The sequence below is a fragment of the Primulina tabacum genome, chromosome 3, assembly GCF_025594145.1.
Source record: "Primulina tabacum isolate GXHZ01 chromosome 3, ASM2559414v2, whole genome shotgun sequence".
NCBI lineage: Eukaryota > Viridiplantae > Streptophyta > Magnoliopsida > Lamiales > Gesneriaceae > Primulina > Primulina tabacum.
Window position 1 is genome coordinate 7,186,688 of NC_134552.1, and position 19,876 is coordinate 7,206,563.

At 36.0% G+C, this 19,876-nt stretch overlaps 1 protein-coding gene and 2 pseudogenes across 1 annotated transcript; 1 reads left to right on the forward strand and 2 right to left on the reverse strand.

Moving 5' to 3' along the window:
• Nucleotides 1–41: 41 nt before the first annotated feature.
• Nucleotides 42–3,564, reverse strand: LOC142538902 (uncharacterized). The gene is made up of 5 exons (XM_075644191.1): nucleotides 3,242–3,564; nucleotides 1,357–1,430; nucleotides 1,174–1,244; nucleotides 541–594; nucleotides 42–255 (listed from the first exon to the last, which is right to left on the reverse strand). Exons 1-3 carry the CDS (start codon nucleotides 3,484–3,486, stop codon nucleotides 1,207–1,209), a joined length of 357 nt encoding a protein of 118 aa, XP_075500306.1. The 5' UTR covers nucleotides 3,487–3,564; the 3' UTR covers nucleotides 42–255; nucleotides 541–594; nucleotides 1,174–1,206.
• Nucleotides 3,565–4,890: 1,326 nt separating this feature from the next.
• LOC142539742 (2-methylpropanoate--CoA ligase CCL4-like) lies at nucleotides 4,891–7,012 on the forward strand (annotated as a pseudogene).
• Nucleotides 7,013–8,731: 1,719 nt separating this feature from the next.
• LOC142539743 (2-methylpropanoate--CoA ligase CCL4-like) lies at nucleotides 8,732–10,758 on the reverse strand (annotated as a pseudogene).
• Nucleotides 10,759–19,876: the final 9,118 nt, after the last annotated feature.

Here is a 19,876-nt window from a genome sequence, read left to right on the forward strand (position 1 = left end):
ATACAGCATTCATTTGTCAAAACAAAAAAGATCCGAGGAAATAAGAAAGTACTAAAAATTACAACATTACTAATTAGAAAATGATTAACTGACAAGTTCATATTTTATAATAAAAATAAACATGTAAACTGCTTTTTTTGATTTCTAATAATATTTGTAAATCAATGGAAATAAGCCTCATCAAGACTCTGTTGGCAGTCCATTTTGTACCCAAGCTGCATATCCTCCAGCCATGTCCGTTACTCCACTAAATCCCTATAATTAAGTTTTACCTTTTTAATTACTTTCATGAAGAAATACAAATACAAGCGCCCAAGTCGACAAAACTTAAAATTCAAATACATTTGTTTCATTTCTTACAAAAAAAATAATAACGAGCTTTTGTCATTTTCTAATGCTGGACAGTAATCATCGTTTAATTTATTTTTTAAAAAAAAAGAATTAAAATTTCATATCTCTTTAAATATAAATATAAAGCAACCCCTCATAGATTTCGAGAACAATTTAGATTACAAGATTGTGGAAAAGGGAAGAACTTACAGCAGATAATAGCTCAGTCGCAGCCATAAGAGACCTTTTTCCTAATTGGCATCCCTGTCAATTAAGCCAAACAATACTCAGAAAGTGTTTTGATTAGAAGATTTCTTCTTTTTGTATAGAAATATTTGACTTGGACGTAAAGGTTTGATCAAGAAAATATAATTTGATGTCTCCCCACATCAAATTATGATAAAAGGATTTAAAATTCTCGATTTCAAATGTCTTGATCTGTTAAGATTGGAACTTGAACCTAACTCAACCTCAAAAGCTAGCTCAAGAAGGGAGGATTGTCCAAGACCGTATATACAACTCATGTATTTTATCCAACCGATGTGGGATAACTAACACACCCCTCACGCACAGGAATGAACATCTGGAGCGTGAAGTTTACAAATGACCCAATTATAGGCAGAACGAGTGACCTAAACTATGGGCAATCCAACACATAACATTGGAACCTGAGCTCCGATAACATGATAAGATTGAAATTTGGACTTGAGTCAACCCCAACGCTAGATCAAGAGGGAGGATTGTCCAATGATCATATATACAACTTCCAGGTATTTTATCCGACCGATGTGGGACAACTAACACACCTCTCTCACGATCCAAAAGCTAGACGAAAGAACTTACAACGAGGATTTCATCATCTTTTCCACAATGAGACTACACTTCCTCCAAAAATTTGGGATTATGGGTCATACCTATTATAGTGATTCAAACAAGTTAGTCGAGGAACTTTACCAGATCAAATAAACCCTATGACTACCTTATCCAGCTTTTCAAAAATTGTACTAGCTCGTATGTTACTTTAACCTGGTCCAACTCTCAGCAAGAAAGGGACATTGATAGCACCAGCAACATGTCCAGTGCTAAACTCCTCGGCAGTCCTACACGAATTCAAGCCATGAATTTTACAAATTTTTGTAATGTAACACAAAATATCTCACTTGTTTGATCGAAATGTGCAGGCTGATTGAAGTCTAATTAAAGATCACCTAACATCAATATAACGATGGCCTGCTAGGAGAAGGCACCGACGTTGGAACACCTGCAGAGTGCTCCTCCACGCTTCTGTTTCCATTTGCTATGCCAATACTGAAACATATATATTCCACAATCTAATGGATCACTATTGTATATCTTTTATTGGACCTTTCGATCATTTATATTTTGTACATATTAGCTTGGGAGACTATAACAAAATAACAAACATTCAAATTTGTTATTCATTTCATTTGAAATCTTAAACCTTAGATTTTTCATTTTTTACACGCAAGCGCGTTTGCACCTGACACGCGCGCATCTACGCAAATTTTGTGCAAACAGCTTTATACTACACAAGACAATGCAAAATACAGTCAATGTCGTATTTAGAAACCTAGTTGCTAGATTATTTATATATATATATAAATATTAGTTCAGTTCTACATTAATTAACATTTTTCCTTTTTTCCTTTTTAAGAATATAACTCTATCAATTAAGTTTTGGCAAACGTAAAATCATTTTTGAATATATATATATATAGTTCAGTTCTACATTAATTAACATATATATATATATATATATATATAAATGATTTTACGTTTGCCAAGACTTAATTGATAGAGTCATATTCTTAAAAAGGAAAAAAGAAAAAATGTTAATTAATGTAGAACTGAACTATATATATATCTATATATATATATATATATTACTATTATTAAGAATCTTTATAATAGAGACAAAATAGTGTCTTAGTCTGTTTTTTACTCTTCCAATTTTGCCCTTACTTGGTAACAATATTAAACTTTTATTTTTAATTTTTTTAATTTCAACAAATACTTTTGTTTTTTTATTTTTTTTAATTACAACAATTCAAATAACATTTTAGTTCCTCGATAATTTTTCAAATTTCACTTTAATCACTCGATAATTATAAAAGAAACTGTACACACAAACACGACATGTACACCGTAGCTAGTATATATATATAATTCAGTTCTACGTTAATTAACATTTTTTTCTTTTTTTCCTTTTTAAAAATATAACTCTATCAACTAAGTTTTGGAAAACGTGAAATCATTTTTGAATAAATTATATATATTCATTTTTTTTGAAAACGTGAAATCATTTGAAGGATAAACTTTACGATATTCTAGCTTGTAACAGGAAGTAATAGTCACCATTAATGATAAATAAAGTAGATTAAGTGAGATTTTCAACCAAAAAAAAGTAGATTGAGACAATGCAATGGTATAAAGGGAAAACAATGTAATTAAAAAATTGATTGGATGGAGCAAATATACCTAAAACTAAGTCACTCATATCCTAATACCAAAGGTATTCCACGCAAACGAGGAAAACATAAATGCAAAGATAGGGTTTGGAACTTTCACCGCAAAAGAATTAATAAATTAATACACGGCACAAAATTCAAAATCCAATGTTAATATAATTAAATTCCTAATAGTTCGGAAAATTAACTAATTTCACGCAAAGCTGTCCAAAACCCGAATTTAATACACATACCCACTTACTATAAACAAAGTTTTAACAATTATGGATAAACATCTGATTATATTCTGAAATTGAACATGACCATCAAATTTATTACGATTAAAATCACAATCTACCGATTTAAATCTAGGGTTCGTTCCCATGGCGGCTTAAATCAATGCAGAAAAATCATGATTCGAAGTTCCTAAATTTAACGATTACCTGAAGCTGGAAAGTCTACCGATAGAGCTGGAGCCATTGTGATAATTTACTCTGCTCACCCAATTCTGAGAACAATGCTTTCCCAGCGGTATCGAAGTAGACATCGAAAACCTTTGATTTGAATCCTCCGCCATTGACGAAGCGGGAAAGGTAGCAGAGATAATTGGCCTCAACATCGATAATGGGTTCTTGTTTTCTGGGTTTCTACCTCTTGAAATACGCTGAGATTTTCGGGAAGGACACATAGCGAGAGAAATTTATGGGCAATTTCATCTGATTTTGTCGCTGTCGCCACCGATAGATAAGAAAAATTCTTTGAATATATTTTTGTTAGCAGAGATAGATTAGTTAATTTATTTTTTTGGTTTATCTTAGCTGTATAAATATATTATTTTATATTTTTTTCTCAGTTTTATAACACTTATGCTCTCTATCTCTTCCTAATTGACTAGGAATGAGTCACGACACTCGCGTGGATAGAAATGAAATCTGGAGTTAGATCACAATTTTCCGAGACATTTAGATTTAATGTACAAATAGGATATGATCAATATTAAAATAATATCGATGTCTACCTTAAGACAGTGTCTTAAGACATACAATACATAACATGCTATATTTTATGCACGTGATTAATTATTTGTGTCTCATTATAAGAACTTTAATGAATTTTATTTTTGATGAATGAAAGGAATTGATTTTAGCATATATGTAAACTTTTCGATTTTAAATGCAATACATCTTAGACGTATTTCAAATTAGGGAGGATAATGAATTGGATTTGAGTAGATTTTATATCATCCTTCGTTATTCTCATATTTATTCGGATGATTGAATACTCATTTTCTACCTAAATATAATATTATCACTTATAATTGTATTTTTTTACATTTGAATTATTTCGAGTAAACTATGGATATTTACTAAATTGTTGAGAACAACAAGGAAAAAATGTAAAAATTAACAAATTAAACATCATAGAAAAATAACGAAATATTACAAAAAATTTATCTTAACATCATTATTTAACAAAAATAACATCGACTCTATACTAAAAAATTTCTTTATTTCATACAATAATATCATTTTAAAAACACATATTATAATTGACGTCATAATCCGAAAAATCATTATAATATATATATAATTAATATGATCGAGAAAGTAAAACTAAATTTATTAATTTCAACTGATTTTAACCAAAAAAAACACAAATGTGGAATTTGCGTCGAGGTCATGTTAACAAACGCGGAAATGCAGCAGAGATAATTTTATCCACAGTTAGTTACAAATGACTTGGTGTTTATACAAGAGTAGGTCTATTGTCAGACGTTCTCACGAATTTTTATTTTTGAGACGAGTCAACTCTATCAATATTAATAATAAAAAATAATATTCTTAGCATAAAAAGTAATAATTTTTAATGGATGACCAAATAAAAAATATGTCTCATAATTCATGAGATCATTTCACACAAATTTTTTTCTTTATTCCAGCGAAGTAAAATAGATTATTTTTAAAAAAATTGGTCATGTTTAGATATGTACAAGTATTACAACATATACCCAAATATAATATAATATAATAAAATATTGAATAAATAACATGATTATTTGTTGAACTTTACACCTGATTAAATTACAAGACGAATCTCAATGCTCTTATAAAGATCAGAATGCTATAGTAGTACCCCAAGTCTGTCGTCTCCACCTCCAGTTTCAGCGGACGGCAACCACAGATTCATGGATCAACTGAAGCCCAGCTCTCCGAATTCCAGCCCTCTGACGCCGATTGGCTTCCTTGAGAGAGCCGCCACAGTCTACGCTGATTGCCCTTCCATCGTTTACAACTCCATCTCCTACACATGGTCGCTAACCTATCGCAGATGCTTGAAAATGGCGTCCTCGATTTGTTCGTTAGGCATCATTCCGGGAGACGTGGTCTCTGCGGTGGCTCCGAATATCCCGTCTCCACCTCCAGTTTCAGCGGACGGCAACCACAGATTCATGGATCAACTGAAGCCCAGCTCTCCGAATTCCAGCCCTCTGACGCCGATTGGCTTCCTTGAGAGAGCCGCCACAGTCTACGCTGATTGCCCTTCCATCGTTTACAACTCCATCTCCTACACATGGTCGCAAACCTATCGCAGATGCTTGAAAATGGCGTCCTCGATTTGTTCGTTAGGCATCATTCCGGGAGACGTGGTCTCTGCGGTGGCTCCGAATATCCCGGCCATGTATGAGCTTCATTTCGCCATACCCATAGGCCGGCGCAGTGCTCAACACCATCAACCTGCGTCTTGATTCCCGTACGGTCTCTGTCCTGTTCCGCCATGCTCGACCAAAGCTTGTTTTCGTCGATCATCAATCGGTATCTTTGGTTCTTGAAGCGTTGGCTCTGTTCCCAAGTGATAATCGGCGTCCCTTGCTCGTGATTATCACAGAAGGTGAGTCGGAATATCCGATAGCGAAAGGGGATTTTCATGGTAGTTATGAACAGATGATGTCGATGGGTAGTTCAGATTTCAATTGGGTTCGTCCCAAATCTGAATACGATCCATTGACTTTGAACTACACGTCTGGAACTACCTCTACGCCGAAAGGAGTCGTCCACAGTCATCGGGGAACATTCATTGTCGCCATGGATTCATTGCTTGAGTGGTCCGTTCCGAAAGAGCCTGTTTACATGTGGACTCTGCCCATGTTTCACGCCAACGGGTGGAGCTACACCTGGGGCATGGCTGCAGTCGGCGGAACCAATATCTGCCTCCGCAAATTCGACGCTTCCGTTATCCTACGCCAACATACGCCAACACAACGTGACCCACATGTGTGGGGCGCCGGTGGTGCTCAACATGCTGTCGAACGTTCCAGATGGAAAGCCACTGGAAAGGACTGTTCATATTCTGACCGCCGGCGCTCCTCCTCCTGCAGCGGTGCTTGCTAAAACAGAGTCACTCGGATTTGTGGTATGTCATGGATATGGCATGACGGAGACCGGAGGGCTAGTCGTTTGTTGCTCGTGGAAGCAGAACTGGAACAGATTTCCAGCGGCGGAGCGGGCCCGGCTGAAGGCTAGACAGGGAGTGAGAACCGTAGGAATGGCAGAGGTGGATGTAATCGATCCTCAATCAGGGAAGAGCGTGGCTCGAGATGGAAAAACTCTCGGTGAAATCGTGTTGAGGGGTGGATGCATAATGTTGGGTTACCTTAGAGATCCCGAAAACACATCGAAATCCATGAAAAACGGCTGGTTCTTCACCGGCGATGTCGGGGTGATGCACCCAGACGGGAAAAGACAGATCAAAGGACGTAATCATCAGCGGTGGAGAAAATATGAGCAGCGTGGAAGTGGAGTCCGTGTTGTACACGTACCAGGATGTGAACGAGGCGGCGGTAGTGGCGCGGCCGGACGAGTTCTGGGGCGAGACGCCGTGTGCGTTCGTCAGCTTCAAGGAGGGTGTCCAACAAAAGCCGACGGAGAGCGACGTCATAGCCTTTTGCAGAGAGAAACTGCCGCGCTTCATGGTGCCGAAGACGGTGGTTTTTATGGATGAGCTCCCAAAAACCTCCACTGGAAAACTACAGAAATTTGTGCTTAGGAAGATGGCGGCGGCCATGGGGGCTTCGAAGATGAGCAGGCTTTAGTGGGTTGGCTCGGTCCGGAGAATTGCCAATAACTTTAAAATTTATGCAACTAAAGAATTAATGTTTGGTCTAATCGATAACAAATTATATTTTAATATCAATAAAACTTGAATGTGTTAGATTCTGTGATTGATAGATTTAGAATAATTTTCTAAACATATTTGTTTATTAAAACAACTTTTAAAATATAAATCTCTTATAAAAAACACTTCTGTAAAATTATTTTATAAATATTGTTCAAAAGGAGCCAAAGATTCATAGGAAGTCTATAAATATATATATACTAAACTAGTTGAGATACAAATAAGCTTCTAAACTTTATTAAAAAGACAAAAATTTGTATGAGACGATCTCACGGGTCGTATTTTGTGAGACAGATCTCTTATTTGGGTCATCAATGAAAAAATATTATTTTTTATACTAAGAGTATTATTTTTTATTGTGAATATCGGTAGGATTGATTCGTCTCACAGATAAAAATTCGTGAGATCGTCTACTTCATTGAAAAAAAAGAGTAAAAAGTTGGGCCTCCCACCATTTTCAACTATAGAGATACCAAAAAGAGCATTTAATAAATTGTAAAAGAGTAAAGATTTGGATCGAAGATAGCACAAATATTAGAAATTATATTTTTCATAAATTATTATATTTTAAATTATATAAATATATATAATAATTTTTATAATGAACAGGAATTGTGTGTGCTCAATGATGCTGAATTCCAAAATTATCTTTTTAAAATCTTTGTATTACTTGATTTGTTTATATATATATATATATATATTCCAGATTAATTTTTTAATTTTTTTTAACTATAATGGTAATTATTATTATTTTAACTAATTCTCATTATTATTAATATTTTAAATTTATATTTTATTATTTGTATCCATATAAATTTATTACTAAATCAATTATTTATTACAAAAAGAAATAATGCACAATGAACTAATTTTATTTCAATTATTTTTAAAAAGAAATTTTTTCCCCTAAGCCATAGTAATTTTTGGATACGGGGAAAAATAATAAAGAAAGGTTTTTTAGGATTATTGGATCGTAAAAGGCTATATTACATAATAGTTAGTAAAGAAGATATTTTTAAAAGCACATTTTGACATTATCTAATTCTTAACATATTTATATACTTACTTTTTTCTTTTTTCAAATTAAACTAATTATATATGATCAAAAAATAATAATTATTATTATTATTCAATTTTTCCCCAAAAGCAAGCGAATGCAAAAACTGAACTGCATACTAAATACACAAATGATAAACAATTATTAATACTTGAATAAGAGACGATCGTTATTCCTTTACCCGCCGGGGCATTGTCACGATTTGAAAAAATATATATGAGTACGTCTCACAAGAGACGGTCTCACGAATCTTTATGTGTGAGACGAGTCAATTCTACCGATATTCACAATAAAAAGTAATATTTTTTCATGGATGACCCAAATAAGATATTCGTCTCACAAAATACGCTTCGTGAGACCGTCTCACATAAGTTTTTACCGAAACATGTTGAGAAACAGCTCAGTAAAAATAAAAACAAAGAATATTTTGAGAAGTTAGAAAAAAATAATTAAATAGTTTTTTAATTTCGAATTCTTTTTTTTAACTCAACGTGTAACTTCATATAATCCTATTTTAAATATTATAATAAATATTTAGTAACGTGAATTCGCATTCCATACCAAGTGAAAACAAGTTTTTTTATTATTATTAATTTTATAGAAAGATTGTGAGCCATTTTGGTTGAATCAGTTAGAGTCTGAAAAATTACCAATATTTTACTTCTGATGCTTAGAAATTGACTTATGCATTATTGACTTATCGGATTCGCTCACAAGTGACTTCGGGGTAAAGCTTTCGCCATATCTCTGAGAAGAAATTTCTGGATTTTACCAGTCGAAGTCTTCGGAAGCTCTGCCATGAAAACCACCGTTCTTGGTAGTGGGACCATATAAAGCGGCATCCTCGCCTTGCAGAATTCTCTTATCTCTTTCTCCGTTGGCTTGTCTTTCACGTCCTCCTTCAAACTCACGAACGCGCACAGGCGTCTCGCCCCAGAAAATATCCGGCCGCGCCACCACAGCCGCTTCTTTCACCGCCGGTTGGGAGTAAAGCACAGACTCCATCTCAACACTGCTTAGATTCTCGCCGCCGCAGATGATGATATCCTTGGATCTGTCTTTCACTTCTAAGTATCCATCCTGGTGCATCACGCCTACATCTCCAGTGTAAAACCAGCCATTATCTTTCATGCAATACGAAGTTCCTTCGGGATCTTTGAGATACCCAAGCATCACGGATCCACCTTTTAACACGATTTCTCCGATTGTTGTTCCGTCCCTTTTCACGCTTGCCCCAGTTTCGGGATCCAAAACGTCGGCCTCCGCGAATCCGATGGTTGCCACTCCTTGTCTTGCTTTCAGTTTGGCTCTTTCTAGGGATGGCAGATTCGTTCCATTCTTTCTTCCACGTGCATGATACCACGGGCCCGCCGGTCTCCGTCAACCCATAGCCATGACTCACGATGAAACCTAATTTCTCTGCCAGGCCGAGAACAGCCGCGGGACTCGGGAGGCGGTGCACCTGCGGTCATGATTTGAACTGGACTATCAAGGTGTTTCCCGCCAAGGTAATTTGTTATCATGCTAAGCACCACTGGTGCGCCACACATATCTGTTACTTTATACTTGCTTAATGCTTCACAGATGGAGGGTCCATCGACACGGCGGAGGCACACATTTACTCCGCCAACGGCGGCCATGCCCCAGGCGTAGGACCACCCGTTGGCGTGGAACATAGGAAGTGTCCACAGGTACACAGGCTGCTTTGGAACAGACCAATCAAGCGATGAATCCATTGCTATCAAGAATGCTCCTCGGTGGCTGTGCAGCACTCCTTTAGGAGAAGAGGTGGTGCCGGAGGTGTAATTCAATGTAATCGGTTCCCACTCGCTGTCTGGTCTAATCCATTTGAAACCCGGTCACCAGTTCTCGACCATTTTCTCGTAAATCATCTTGTAATGATCATCGTTCCCATTGATCTGATTATCATCTCCATTATCTTCTGTGATCAGAACTAAAATTGGTGTCTGCAGATTCGGAGGAAACAAAGAAACAGCTTCCTGAACTGACGAAGATGCATATAATCAACAAACACAAGCTTAGACTCGCTGTGCTGTAGCAGATTGGAGATCGCTTTTGCATCCAGCCGAAGATTAACATTATTAAGAATGGCGCCAGACATAGGAACCGCAAAATGGAGCTCACACATTCGCAGGGATATTGGGTGCCACTACAGAAACAACGTCGCCTTTCTTGATGCCTAGCGACACAATCGAAGAGGCCAATCTCACACATCTGGCGTGAGTTTCAGACAATGTATAAGTTTTCTCGTTGTGAATAACAGAAGAGCAGTTTCCATAAACAATAGCAGCCCTTTCCAAGAACCCTATAGGAGTGAGAGGCGTCGAATTCGCCGCAGAAGATCTCTGCTTCACCTTGTGTTCTGTGAATCGTTCAGTTTCTTGAACGACAGATTCAACAGATTTTTTGTTCATGAGAGGCACGGATTCTGAAGGTTGAATGATGCATTTTGTTGCAGCCCTGGAATTAAAATTTTTACAACTCGGTTTCCATGACTTCTTCCACGGGAGGGTGTGAGGTTCTTGGAGATATGGTGACGAAAGAAGCCTAGAATTATAATTTGCAGGAGATTGCTTAAGTGGATACATGGTTCTGGTTTGCCAGCTGCAAGCGCTTGCTCTTGAAATATGAATAATATAAGCTTTGTAAAAATATAAGATATGTTGGATTAATGTAGCTACTTATTAGCATTAATTGATAGCGTGCATCTATTCAAGGGAAATTAAATAAAAATTTAGGTATATTAAATTTATCTTCTGATTAATCAAATATTCAAAGTTTGATTTCATAAATTAACTTTAATTTTTTTTAGTGATATTTCATTAAAATGTTAATATGATACCGAAAAATTCTAAATGATATCAAGATTGCTAATGTGACATGAGAAATTATTCATATGTCAGAAGTCAAATAAAAAATCGAGTTATGCTATATGTACACCTAGAGTTATACAAATGATTACACGTTACTTTTGAGATTACAAAATTACCCAAAATAATTACACATTGTGTTTGAAAGTTTGACGAGTTAAGGTGGGGGACTGCGCTCGTAAAGTTTGGCTCTTATATATTTGTTCAGTTATGTAAATTTGATAGTATTTATTGAAACATTTCATGTTCGCAATCTTGATTTTTGATGTTAAAAAAACTTGTTATTGTGTTTCTAAAATATTTACTCAAGTGTGAATTTATTAGCACAAGAAGCAAACTGAAACTGAATTCTGCACAAACTGAATTTTTGGCAAGCTTCGGTATTTTGATGATATCTCTCAACTGGACGATTCAAATCCGCCAACTTTCTTGATCTGATAACGCAATTTGGAACAAGTCGTATTTCATGTCAGTTGGGCAAATTCGCATGTTATCAAGGTCTAACTGATCGCTAAATTACCGAACTGATTGCACGAAAGCAGCAATCAGTTGGGTATGAGCATTTGTGGTATGTTGGTCATATATCTCAGCTCGGTTATTGGAATGAAGCGATTCAGTATGCGTTGAAAAGATAAGATAATGATCTACAAATCATCTTCAGAAGTCAAATTCTGAATCGAAGCTTAAGATGCTGATAAATGACGATGAAGCTACTGGTTTTGTACAAACTGAAATCGGCTAGACTGATTTCAGCACACCAGCTGAGCTGAACTGAACTGAACCAGCTGCTACTGACCAACTGAAATGAATTGAACCAGCAGCTGACCAACTGAACTGAACCAACTGAACTGAACCAAACCAGCTGAAACTTAACCGAACGAGTTGAACTGAACAAGCTGAAACTGAACCAGACCAGCTGAAATGAACCGGACTAGTTGAACTGAATTAGTTGACCAGAGTTGACCACTCGAGAAAATGTCCAGCAAGGTGAATTTGACCGTTGCAATTTCAGAAACAGTACAAAAACTTTCCAAACGATCATATTCTTGTATCTAATGTATATATCATTGTTGGAGCATATAAATACAACATATTAAAAATCAAACGAGAGCTTTTGAAGGGGATTCAATGCATGTGCAATTAGCATGAAGAAATCAGTTAGTTGAGAGCACAAGCCCTTGTGTGAGGATACATTTGAGATGTACACTGTAAATGATAAATTACTCACACACAATCACTCACACATATACAAGAGAGTTGAACTTCAAATATTAGTTGAGTGAGTCTTGCACAAAGACAATAAACTTGTGTATGTAGTCTTTGCAAATGAGACATTAAACAATATGCTGATTGTGAGGTGCTGCCTGCAATCTTGAGTGCTAGAAGTTTCAATTAGGCAAGATATAAGTCCTAAGTTGAAATGAGTTTGTACAATTAGTTGTATAAATCAAATTCTTCTAGTGGATTCTTCCCAAAGGGAAGAACATGTGATATAGGAGCATTTGAAGTCTCCGAACATCCATAAAAAATTTGTGTCTATTTATTTATTGCATTTACTTATCATTTTCATAGTTGTAAAGATGCATTATTGAAGCATTTTATGTGTTATTCAAATACCAAAATATTGCATTCTAAATGTTTGATAAAGTGTTTCAACTAAAATATTTTTACTCATTCAACTTGCATATATTTTAAATGCTTTATAAAATATTTAATTGGTTTCTACGAATAATTATTTCGAGTATCTTCCGCTTGGTTTGAACACCAAACTCGATTTAATTCATCGGTGTTTAATATTTTAAGAACCGAGCAATTGTAGTTCAACGATTTTCCTCCAAATCGATCTTGTCAGTATTTTTATGTGTATTTAAACCTATATATGTAGTTACTTTTATATAAAATGTAATTAGGTTGATATTGTTGAAGTTGTAAAGGAAGAAGAACCGCAATGAAGAGTTGCTCTCCAAAAGAGAATATCAGCCCTCAAGTTCTATTATTGTTTTGTTAACTAATACAACTGTCAAATGTTCTATTTATATACAAGGATAAAAACGCTATATCAAAATGCACTTATTGTAAAATGAAACACAACTTTAACACTCCCCCTCAAGCTTGGAATATGTTCATCATTCCAAGCTTGAACAAGAGATTCTGATGTTGAGTCTTCCCCAAGGCCTTGGTGAACAAATCAGCTGGTTGTTCCTCGGTCTTGATGTGTGACGCCTTGATTAACCCATCACGTATCTTCTCTCGAACTAGATGACAATCGATTTCTATATGCTTCGTTCGTTCGTGATACATTGGATTAGATGCAATGTGTAAGGCTGCAGTACTATCACAATTTAGCATCACAGGGAATGTTAACTCCAATCCCATATCCTTCAAAACACCGACTAACCAAACTACTTCACAAGTTGTGTTGGCCATTGCTCTGTATTCTGCCTCGGCAGAGGACCTTGAGACAGTAGCTTGTTTCTTAGTCTTCCATGAAATCAAAGATTCTCCAAGCTTAATGCAATAAACAGTTATGGATCTTCTAGTCATGGGACAAGTTCCCCAATCAGAGTCGCAATAGGCTGTTAACGATGATGACCACTGTGCCGATAGAAGAATTCCTTTTTCCAGGTGCAGACTTTATATATCTCAACACTCTAAATGCTGCTTCCAAGTGCGATGTCTTAGGATTGTTCATGAACTGACTCAATGTTTGTACCGCAAAACAAATACCAGGCCTTGTCACCGTGAGGTATATAAGTCGGCCAACTAATCTTCGATATGCACTGGCATCTTCCAACAGAGGATCAATTCCCATGTCTTGACCTGTACTATCATCAAATTCTTTTGATGTAAGCCTACCATTTTGTTCCATAGGATTTTCACAGATCTTCGCACCAGATAGGCCTGCATCCGATATGAGTTCAAGAGCATACTTTCTTTGGTTTAAACATATAGTATCTCAGTGTTCCCAAATCTTTAATTTTAATGTGCAGATTCAAATGCTTTTTTAAGTGCTCGGATTGATTCCTCGTGATTACCCGTGATCACTATATCATCCACATATACTAACAATAAAGTAACAAACTGTTGCTATTTCTTAACAAACAATGAGTGGTCATGCTTTGATTGAAGGAAACCAGCCCCTTTCATGATAGATGTGAATTTCATATTCCATTGTCTCGAAGCTTGCTTGAGACCATAAAGAGATTTCATCAACTTGCACACCTTATTAGTTTGTATTTTCTTGTTGTGTCGAAGTCCCTCATGAAGCTCCCCCTGACTTCGAAAGCCCTGAGGTAATAGCATGTAAATATCTTCATCAAGATCACCCTGGAGAAATGCATTTGTGACGTTCATCTGGTATAGAGGCCAGTTAGACATGGAAGCAACACTGAGAAGACAACGAACCGTGGCAATCTTAGCCACTGGTGAAAAAGTGTCATGGAAATCTACTCCATAAGTTTGAGTGTAGCCTTTAGCCACAAGACGTGATTTGAACCGATCCACACTGCCATCCGGATTGTGTTTGATCTTATAGACCCACTTATTGGCAATAGGAAGTTTCCCGTGAGGGAGGTCCACAATCTCCCATGTGTGATTACTCTCTAAAGCCTGTAACTCGAGGTCCATGGCAGTTTGCCAACGGGGATCAAGAATTGCCTCATGGTAGGTGGATGGTTCTTTTATGGCTGAGAAGGAGGAAAGGAAAGCCTTATATGTAGGAGACAAACCAGTGTACCGAACATAATTGGAGATAGAATGAATATGGGAGGAAGAGGACTGTGAGTTAGAACAAATGTAATCATGGGACCAAATTGGTGGTTTGGAAATACGAGTGGAGTGTCGAATAGGACGTGGGACAGAAGCAGGAGAAGGAGGATGTGGTGAGGAAGAAGCTGGGATAGAGTCAGGATGAAGAATGGGCACAACTATGTTGGGGAAAATGGGCTCAGTAGTGTGAACTTGGGAGAAGGGAAAAACAGATTCATGGAAAGAAATATCTCTGGAAATGAAAATTCGTTTAGTGGTGAGATCTTGAACCATGTATCCTTTTTGGTTACTTGGATACCCAAGGAAGACACAAGCACTCGCTCGAGGGGCAAACTTATCTTTCTTGGGCAAAGTAGAGACATAACACAAGCAACCCAAAACCCGTAATTGGAAATAAGAAGGCGAAGAACCAAACAAAGCTTCATAGGGTGTCTTATTTGATAAAAGGGGGGTTGGTGTTCGATTGATGATGTAAACTGAAGCAAGCACACAATAACCCCAATAGGGAGTTGGAAAAAAAGCTTGAAACATCAAAGAACGAGCAACATTTAGGATATGTCTATGTTTACGTTCCACTAAACCATTCTGTTGGGGAGTATAAGGACAAGAGCTTTGATGCATTATACCCAAGGTATGGAAAAGGGCAGTGCATTCCTGCTGAAAGAATTCCATAGCATTATCAGATCGGATGATTTTAACAGTGGCCAAAAATTGAGTCTTAATGAAGGTCAAGAATCTTTTAAGTAAAGGAAGGACATCTAATTTGGAATGCATAAGGTAGACCCAAGTGGCACGTGTAAAATCATCAACAATTGTAAGAAAAAAACGCTCCCCATTATAAGTAGGTGTATTAAAAGGGCCCATACATCCATATGAATTAACTGAAATGCCATCTTGGTATTACATGATCTCTTCTGTGGAAAACTCATACGAGTTTGCTTAGATAAAGGACAAATGGAGCAATGAGACAACTCAAAAGTAGCAGGTAAAAAAGGTAACATTTTCATTCGAGACAAAGAAATCTGACCAAGTCTTTGATGCCAAAGATTTTCTTGTGATACAGACGCATATGGTGTATTATTTACAGCAGAAAGTGACGACTTATTGAAAGGAAATGTAAAAATTGGAGATGAAGAAGTTTTTGGTACACTGCTGGGTTGTAAACTGGAACTTTCGAGGTAGTATAGGCCATGCCTCTCTTTACCAATCCCCATTATCTTCCCACTGGATAGGTCCTGAAACACACAAAAACAGGGGTAGAAAGTGACAAAGCAATGATGTTCCTTGGTGAATTTAGAGATGGACAGTAGATTGTGATGAAATTCTGGAACAAGGAGTACATTTGATAAGGTGATGGCTTTGTTGATATACATGGTTCCTAAACTGGTACGTTTGGTGGTACTACCATTAGGCAATGTGATTGATCCCGTGGCATGTGCACAGGACTTAAAGTTTCCAAGTAATCCATTACCCCCAACCATGTGATCATTAGCACCGGTGTCAAGTATCCACTCGGTGTCAATATGAGAACAGGTTTGATTATTACCTGCCATGTTCGCAGAGAATGCAGATTTGTGAGTTGCAGTATCTGGTTGATCCTTTGCAAGAAGCTTTAGAATTGCAGCATACTGTTCAGGGGTGAAGGTAGAACCAGCGGTCTTTGATGGCATAGATTGTTCAGCCTCTCCAGGATGAACCACAGATACATTAGCTCTTCCCATCAGTTTACCTTTGAAATCTCCTTCCCTATTAAATTTTTGACCATCACATTTCCATTGTCCTTTATAGAATTTGTGTCCAGGGGGATATCCTACCAACCGAAAACAATTTTCTTTGCTATGACCAATCAATCTGCAATGCTCACAACGAACATCATTTTTCTTCTTACTTTGAGCAGAAAAAAATGCAGCAGATTCCAATTGTTGAGGAACAGCACTTAACAGACCTCGATGTGATTCTTCTTGGGAGATGATGGCAAATGCATTATTGACAGTAGGTAAGGGGTTCATCATTAAAATGTGACTTCGAATATGAACAAAGCTTTCATTGAGTCTCATGAGGAACTGAAGCAGCTTGTGCTGTTGATCAAATTCTACATATTTCCTCGAAGATTCACATGAGCACGTAGGTAATGTGACTAGAGATCCGTATTCATCCCACAATTGTCTAAGTTATGAATAATATACTGAAATCGAATTGTTACCTTGAACATGGCAACCTATTTATCGATGAAGTGCGAAGATCCTTGAGCCGTTCACTTTGTTGAATCGTTCACGCAAATCATTCCAAACCACATCGGCGTCAGTTGAATATACAATTCCACAGAAAATCTCCTTCGAGACAGCATTCATAATCCATGACAAAACAATAGCATTACATCTCTCCCATTGTAACACCTTATCTGGATCAGATTCTAGCCTTGTACAGCTTCCATCGATAAATGCAAGTTTATTCTTGGCTCGCAAAGCAATTAACATTGCACGACTCCAGATCCCATAATTCTCAGTACCGATCAGCTGTTCATTTATCAAATTGAGCCCTGGTGTATCGGACGGGTTGATAGATAGTGGATCCTGAACATCAATCGTAGCAGAGGCCATCGCAATCACAAATAGATTTTTGTAGCTATAGCGAAGAAAGGAGAAATTGAAGGATCTGCAATCAATTACGATTAAGCAGCAGGAAATCGAATCCAAGAGCATTAGGCTCTGATACCATGTTGAAGTTGTAAAGGAAGAAGAACCGCAATGAAGAGTTGCTCTCCAAAAGAGAATATCAGCCCTCAAGTTCTATTATTGTTCTGTTAACTAATACAACTGTCAAATGTTCTATTTATATACAAGGATAAAAACGCTATATCAAAATACACTTATTGTAAAATGAAACACAACTTTAACAGATATTACTATTATCGAATTTAGTTTTTCACATAGAGCTTTGATTAATTGTTGGCGGAGGTTTGGTTACGCTATCCCTAATTTCCTAAACAAATATGCAGAGCTTCATAGCGTTGGTTTACAAAATATATCTTTCAAGTGCTTAATAATTTAATGGATGAAATTGGACCATTACTAGTTTTTAATGGTATTTGTCACGTCCTAGGCTGGGCATGTACTTACACAATTACACAATAGATTTTTATAATAATTATTTTGTATTCGTCTTTATTTTAAGAAAATGATTAATCTAAAATATTATAAAAATTCATTGTAATTTATTATAAACTCATTTTAAATATTTAATTTTTACACAATCGATATCATGATATACATGTAAAATATAAGTAATTTGAATTTCATGCATGCATTTAATTAATTAAGGGTAAGATTTATTTGATTGAAAGTATGAGTCATTGGATTGGGTGTAGAGCACACCCGATATTGCAGCAAAAACGTATCACATCCAAAATTTTAAGCTTTTGTCACTTACATAACAACTTGTGTCTGAATTATCATAAAGGTTTGGTGATATTTCTAAAAAGATAGTTCAAACAAGAAGAGAAGAGTTGTATCTAATAATTTAAAAACATGCGAGTTTGGTTTTGATTTTATCAATCGCAATCACTACAATGGAGATAACATTTCATGTTACGAGTATTATTAATCGTGATTGAATGAGAGATGAATACTTGAATGATTGTTTAATTAATAATATTGAAAATAATATATTTATAGCTTGACGAATGAAGTTATTTTTTTTTCATCCAATGAATTCTAGACAAGTTTGAATGAAGTATTGTAATGCTATAAGCACACCAACAAGTTTGGTCTAAAGTTAACTAGAGATTATGAAGGAAAAAGAGTTTACAACAAACTCTACAGGCAAATTATGGGAGGTTTAATGTATTTAACAGCAACAAGACCATACATTATATATTCTATAAGTCTCATTAGTAGGTATATGGAAAGTCCAACAGAAAGTCTTCTAGCTGCCAAGAGGATCTTAAGATACTTGCAAGGTACTTCTGAATTCGGATAATTCTACAAGAAGGGAGAAAAATCAAATCTGTTGGCTTTTGCTGATAGTGACTATGCTAGAGATTTGGATGATAGGAAGAGCACCTCGGAATATGCTTTCACGTTGGGATCAGTAGTTGTTTCTTAGTCTTCAAAGAAACAACCAATCGTCATTTTATCAACTACAGAAGCAGAATTCATAGTTGCAACTTCTTGTGCTAGCCAAGCTGTATGATTAAAAAATTTACTCGAAGAGATGAACTTCAAGCAACAATGACCTATTGTAATCTATTGTGACAGCAACTCTGCGATCAAGCTTTCTAAAAATCCAGTTCTTCATGAAAGAAGCAAGCATATATATGTAAAATATCATTATATGAGAGATTAGTGAAGGGAGGAGTAATTGATCTTCTTTACTGCAGGATTGAGGATCCAGTTGCTTATGTTTTAACTAAGCCCCTTAAACTAGTTCCATTTCTGAAGCTGAGAAAGCTGCTTGGAGTATGCGCTTTGGGGAATCATGTTTGAAGACTGGAGTTGATTTGCTCCATATAAACTTAAGTTTCACAACTTAAGGGAGGGATTTTAATTTTTTGTTATATGATGATTTTATATATATCTTTGATAACTAATTATCTGCCATCCACACTCAATTTCTGGATCTGTCTCTGCTTGAATTTATCTCGAATAAAAAAAAAATTCCAGTCAAATTCGTTCATCCAAGCAAATGTCTCTGCTTGAATTTATGTCCATTTTAACACCGAATTTGACGAGTGACCATTTGCTAAATTTCTTAAAAATTAAACTTTGACCCAACTTTCTAAGAAATAAATCTTTATATTTTTAAGAAAATGCTTAAATTCAAGATTTAAGCCCAAAAAAAAAAGAGAATCTGTAAGTAAACCTTGAAGACCAAAAAAGTTTTCAATCTTTTGTCGATTCATGATATTCCGAAATTTATAAGTTGCTATTATTTTGAAATCGTGGTCGTTATAAATTTGGAGATAAATTTTGTTATGTGTACATAAGCATTCTTTGTCATTGTAAGAAGAACAAGATTTGCTCTCCCAAAAATTACATTTGCATGATATTCAGGAAATAATAAAACAGACATGCACCCCAACTTTGTGAAACCAGCCTTTTTTCGTGACCAAGAAACCGGTAGACTGCAAACTATATATGCATGCAAGAATACTATGATTTATCACGAGAATAGCGTAAATATTCCGATGA

Excerpts from the sequence above, each read along its gene's own strand:
- LOC142538902 (XM_075644191.1), bottom strand. The coding sequence starts at position 3,486 with ATGTGTCCTTCCCGAAAATCTCAGCGTATTTCAAGAGGTAGAAACCCA. Across the intron at positions 1,431-3,241 it reads GGTAGACTTTCCAGCTTCAG|GACTGCCGAGGAGTTTAGCA; the intron begins GTAATCGTTAAA and ends GAATTCGTGTAG. Across the intron at positions 1,245-1,356 it reads CTTGCTGAGAGTTGGACCAG|GTATGACCCATAATCCCAAA; the intron begins GTTAAAGTAACA and ends TCACTATAATAG.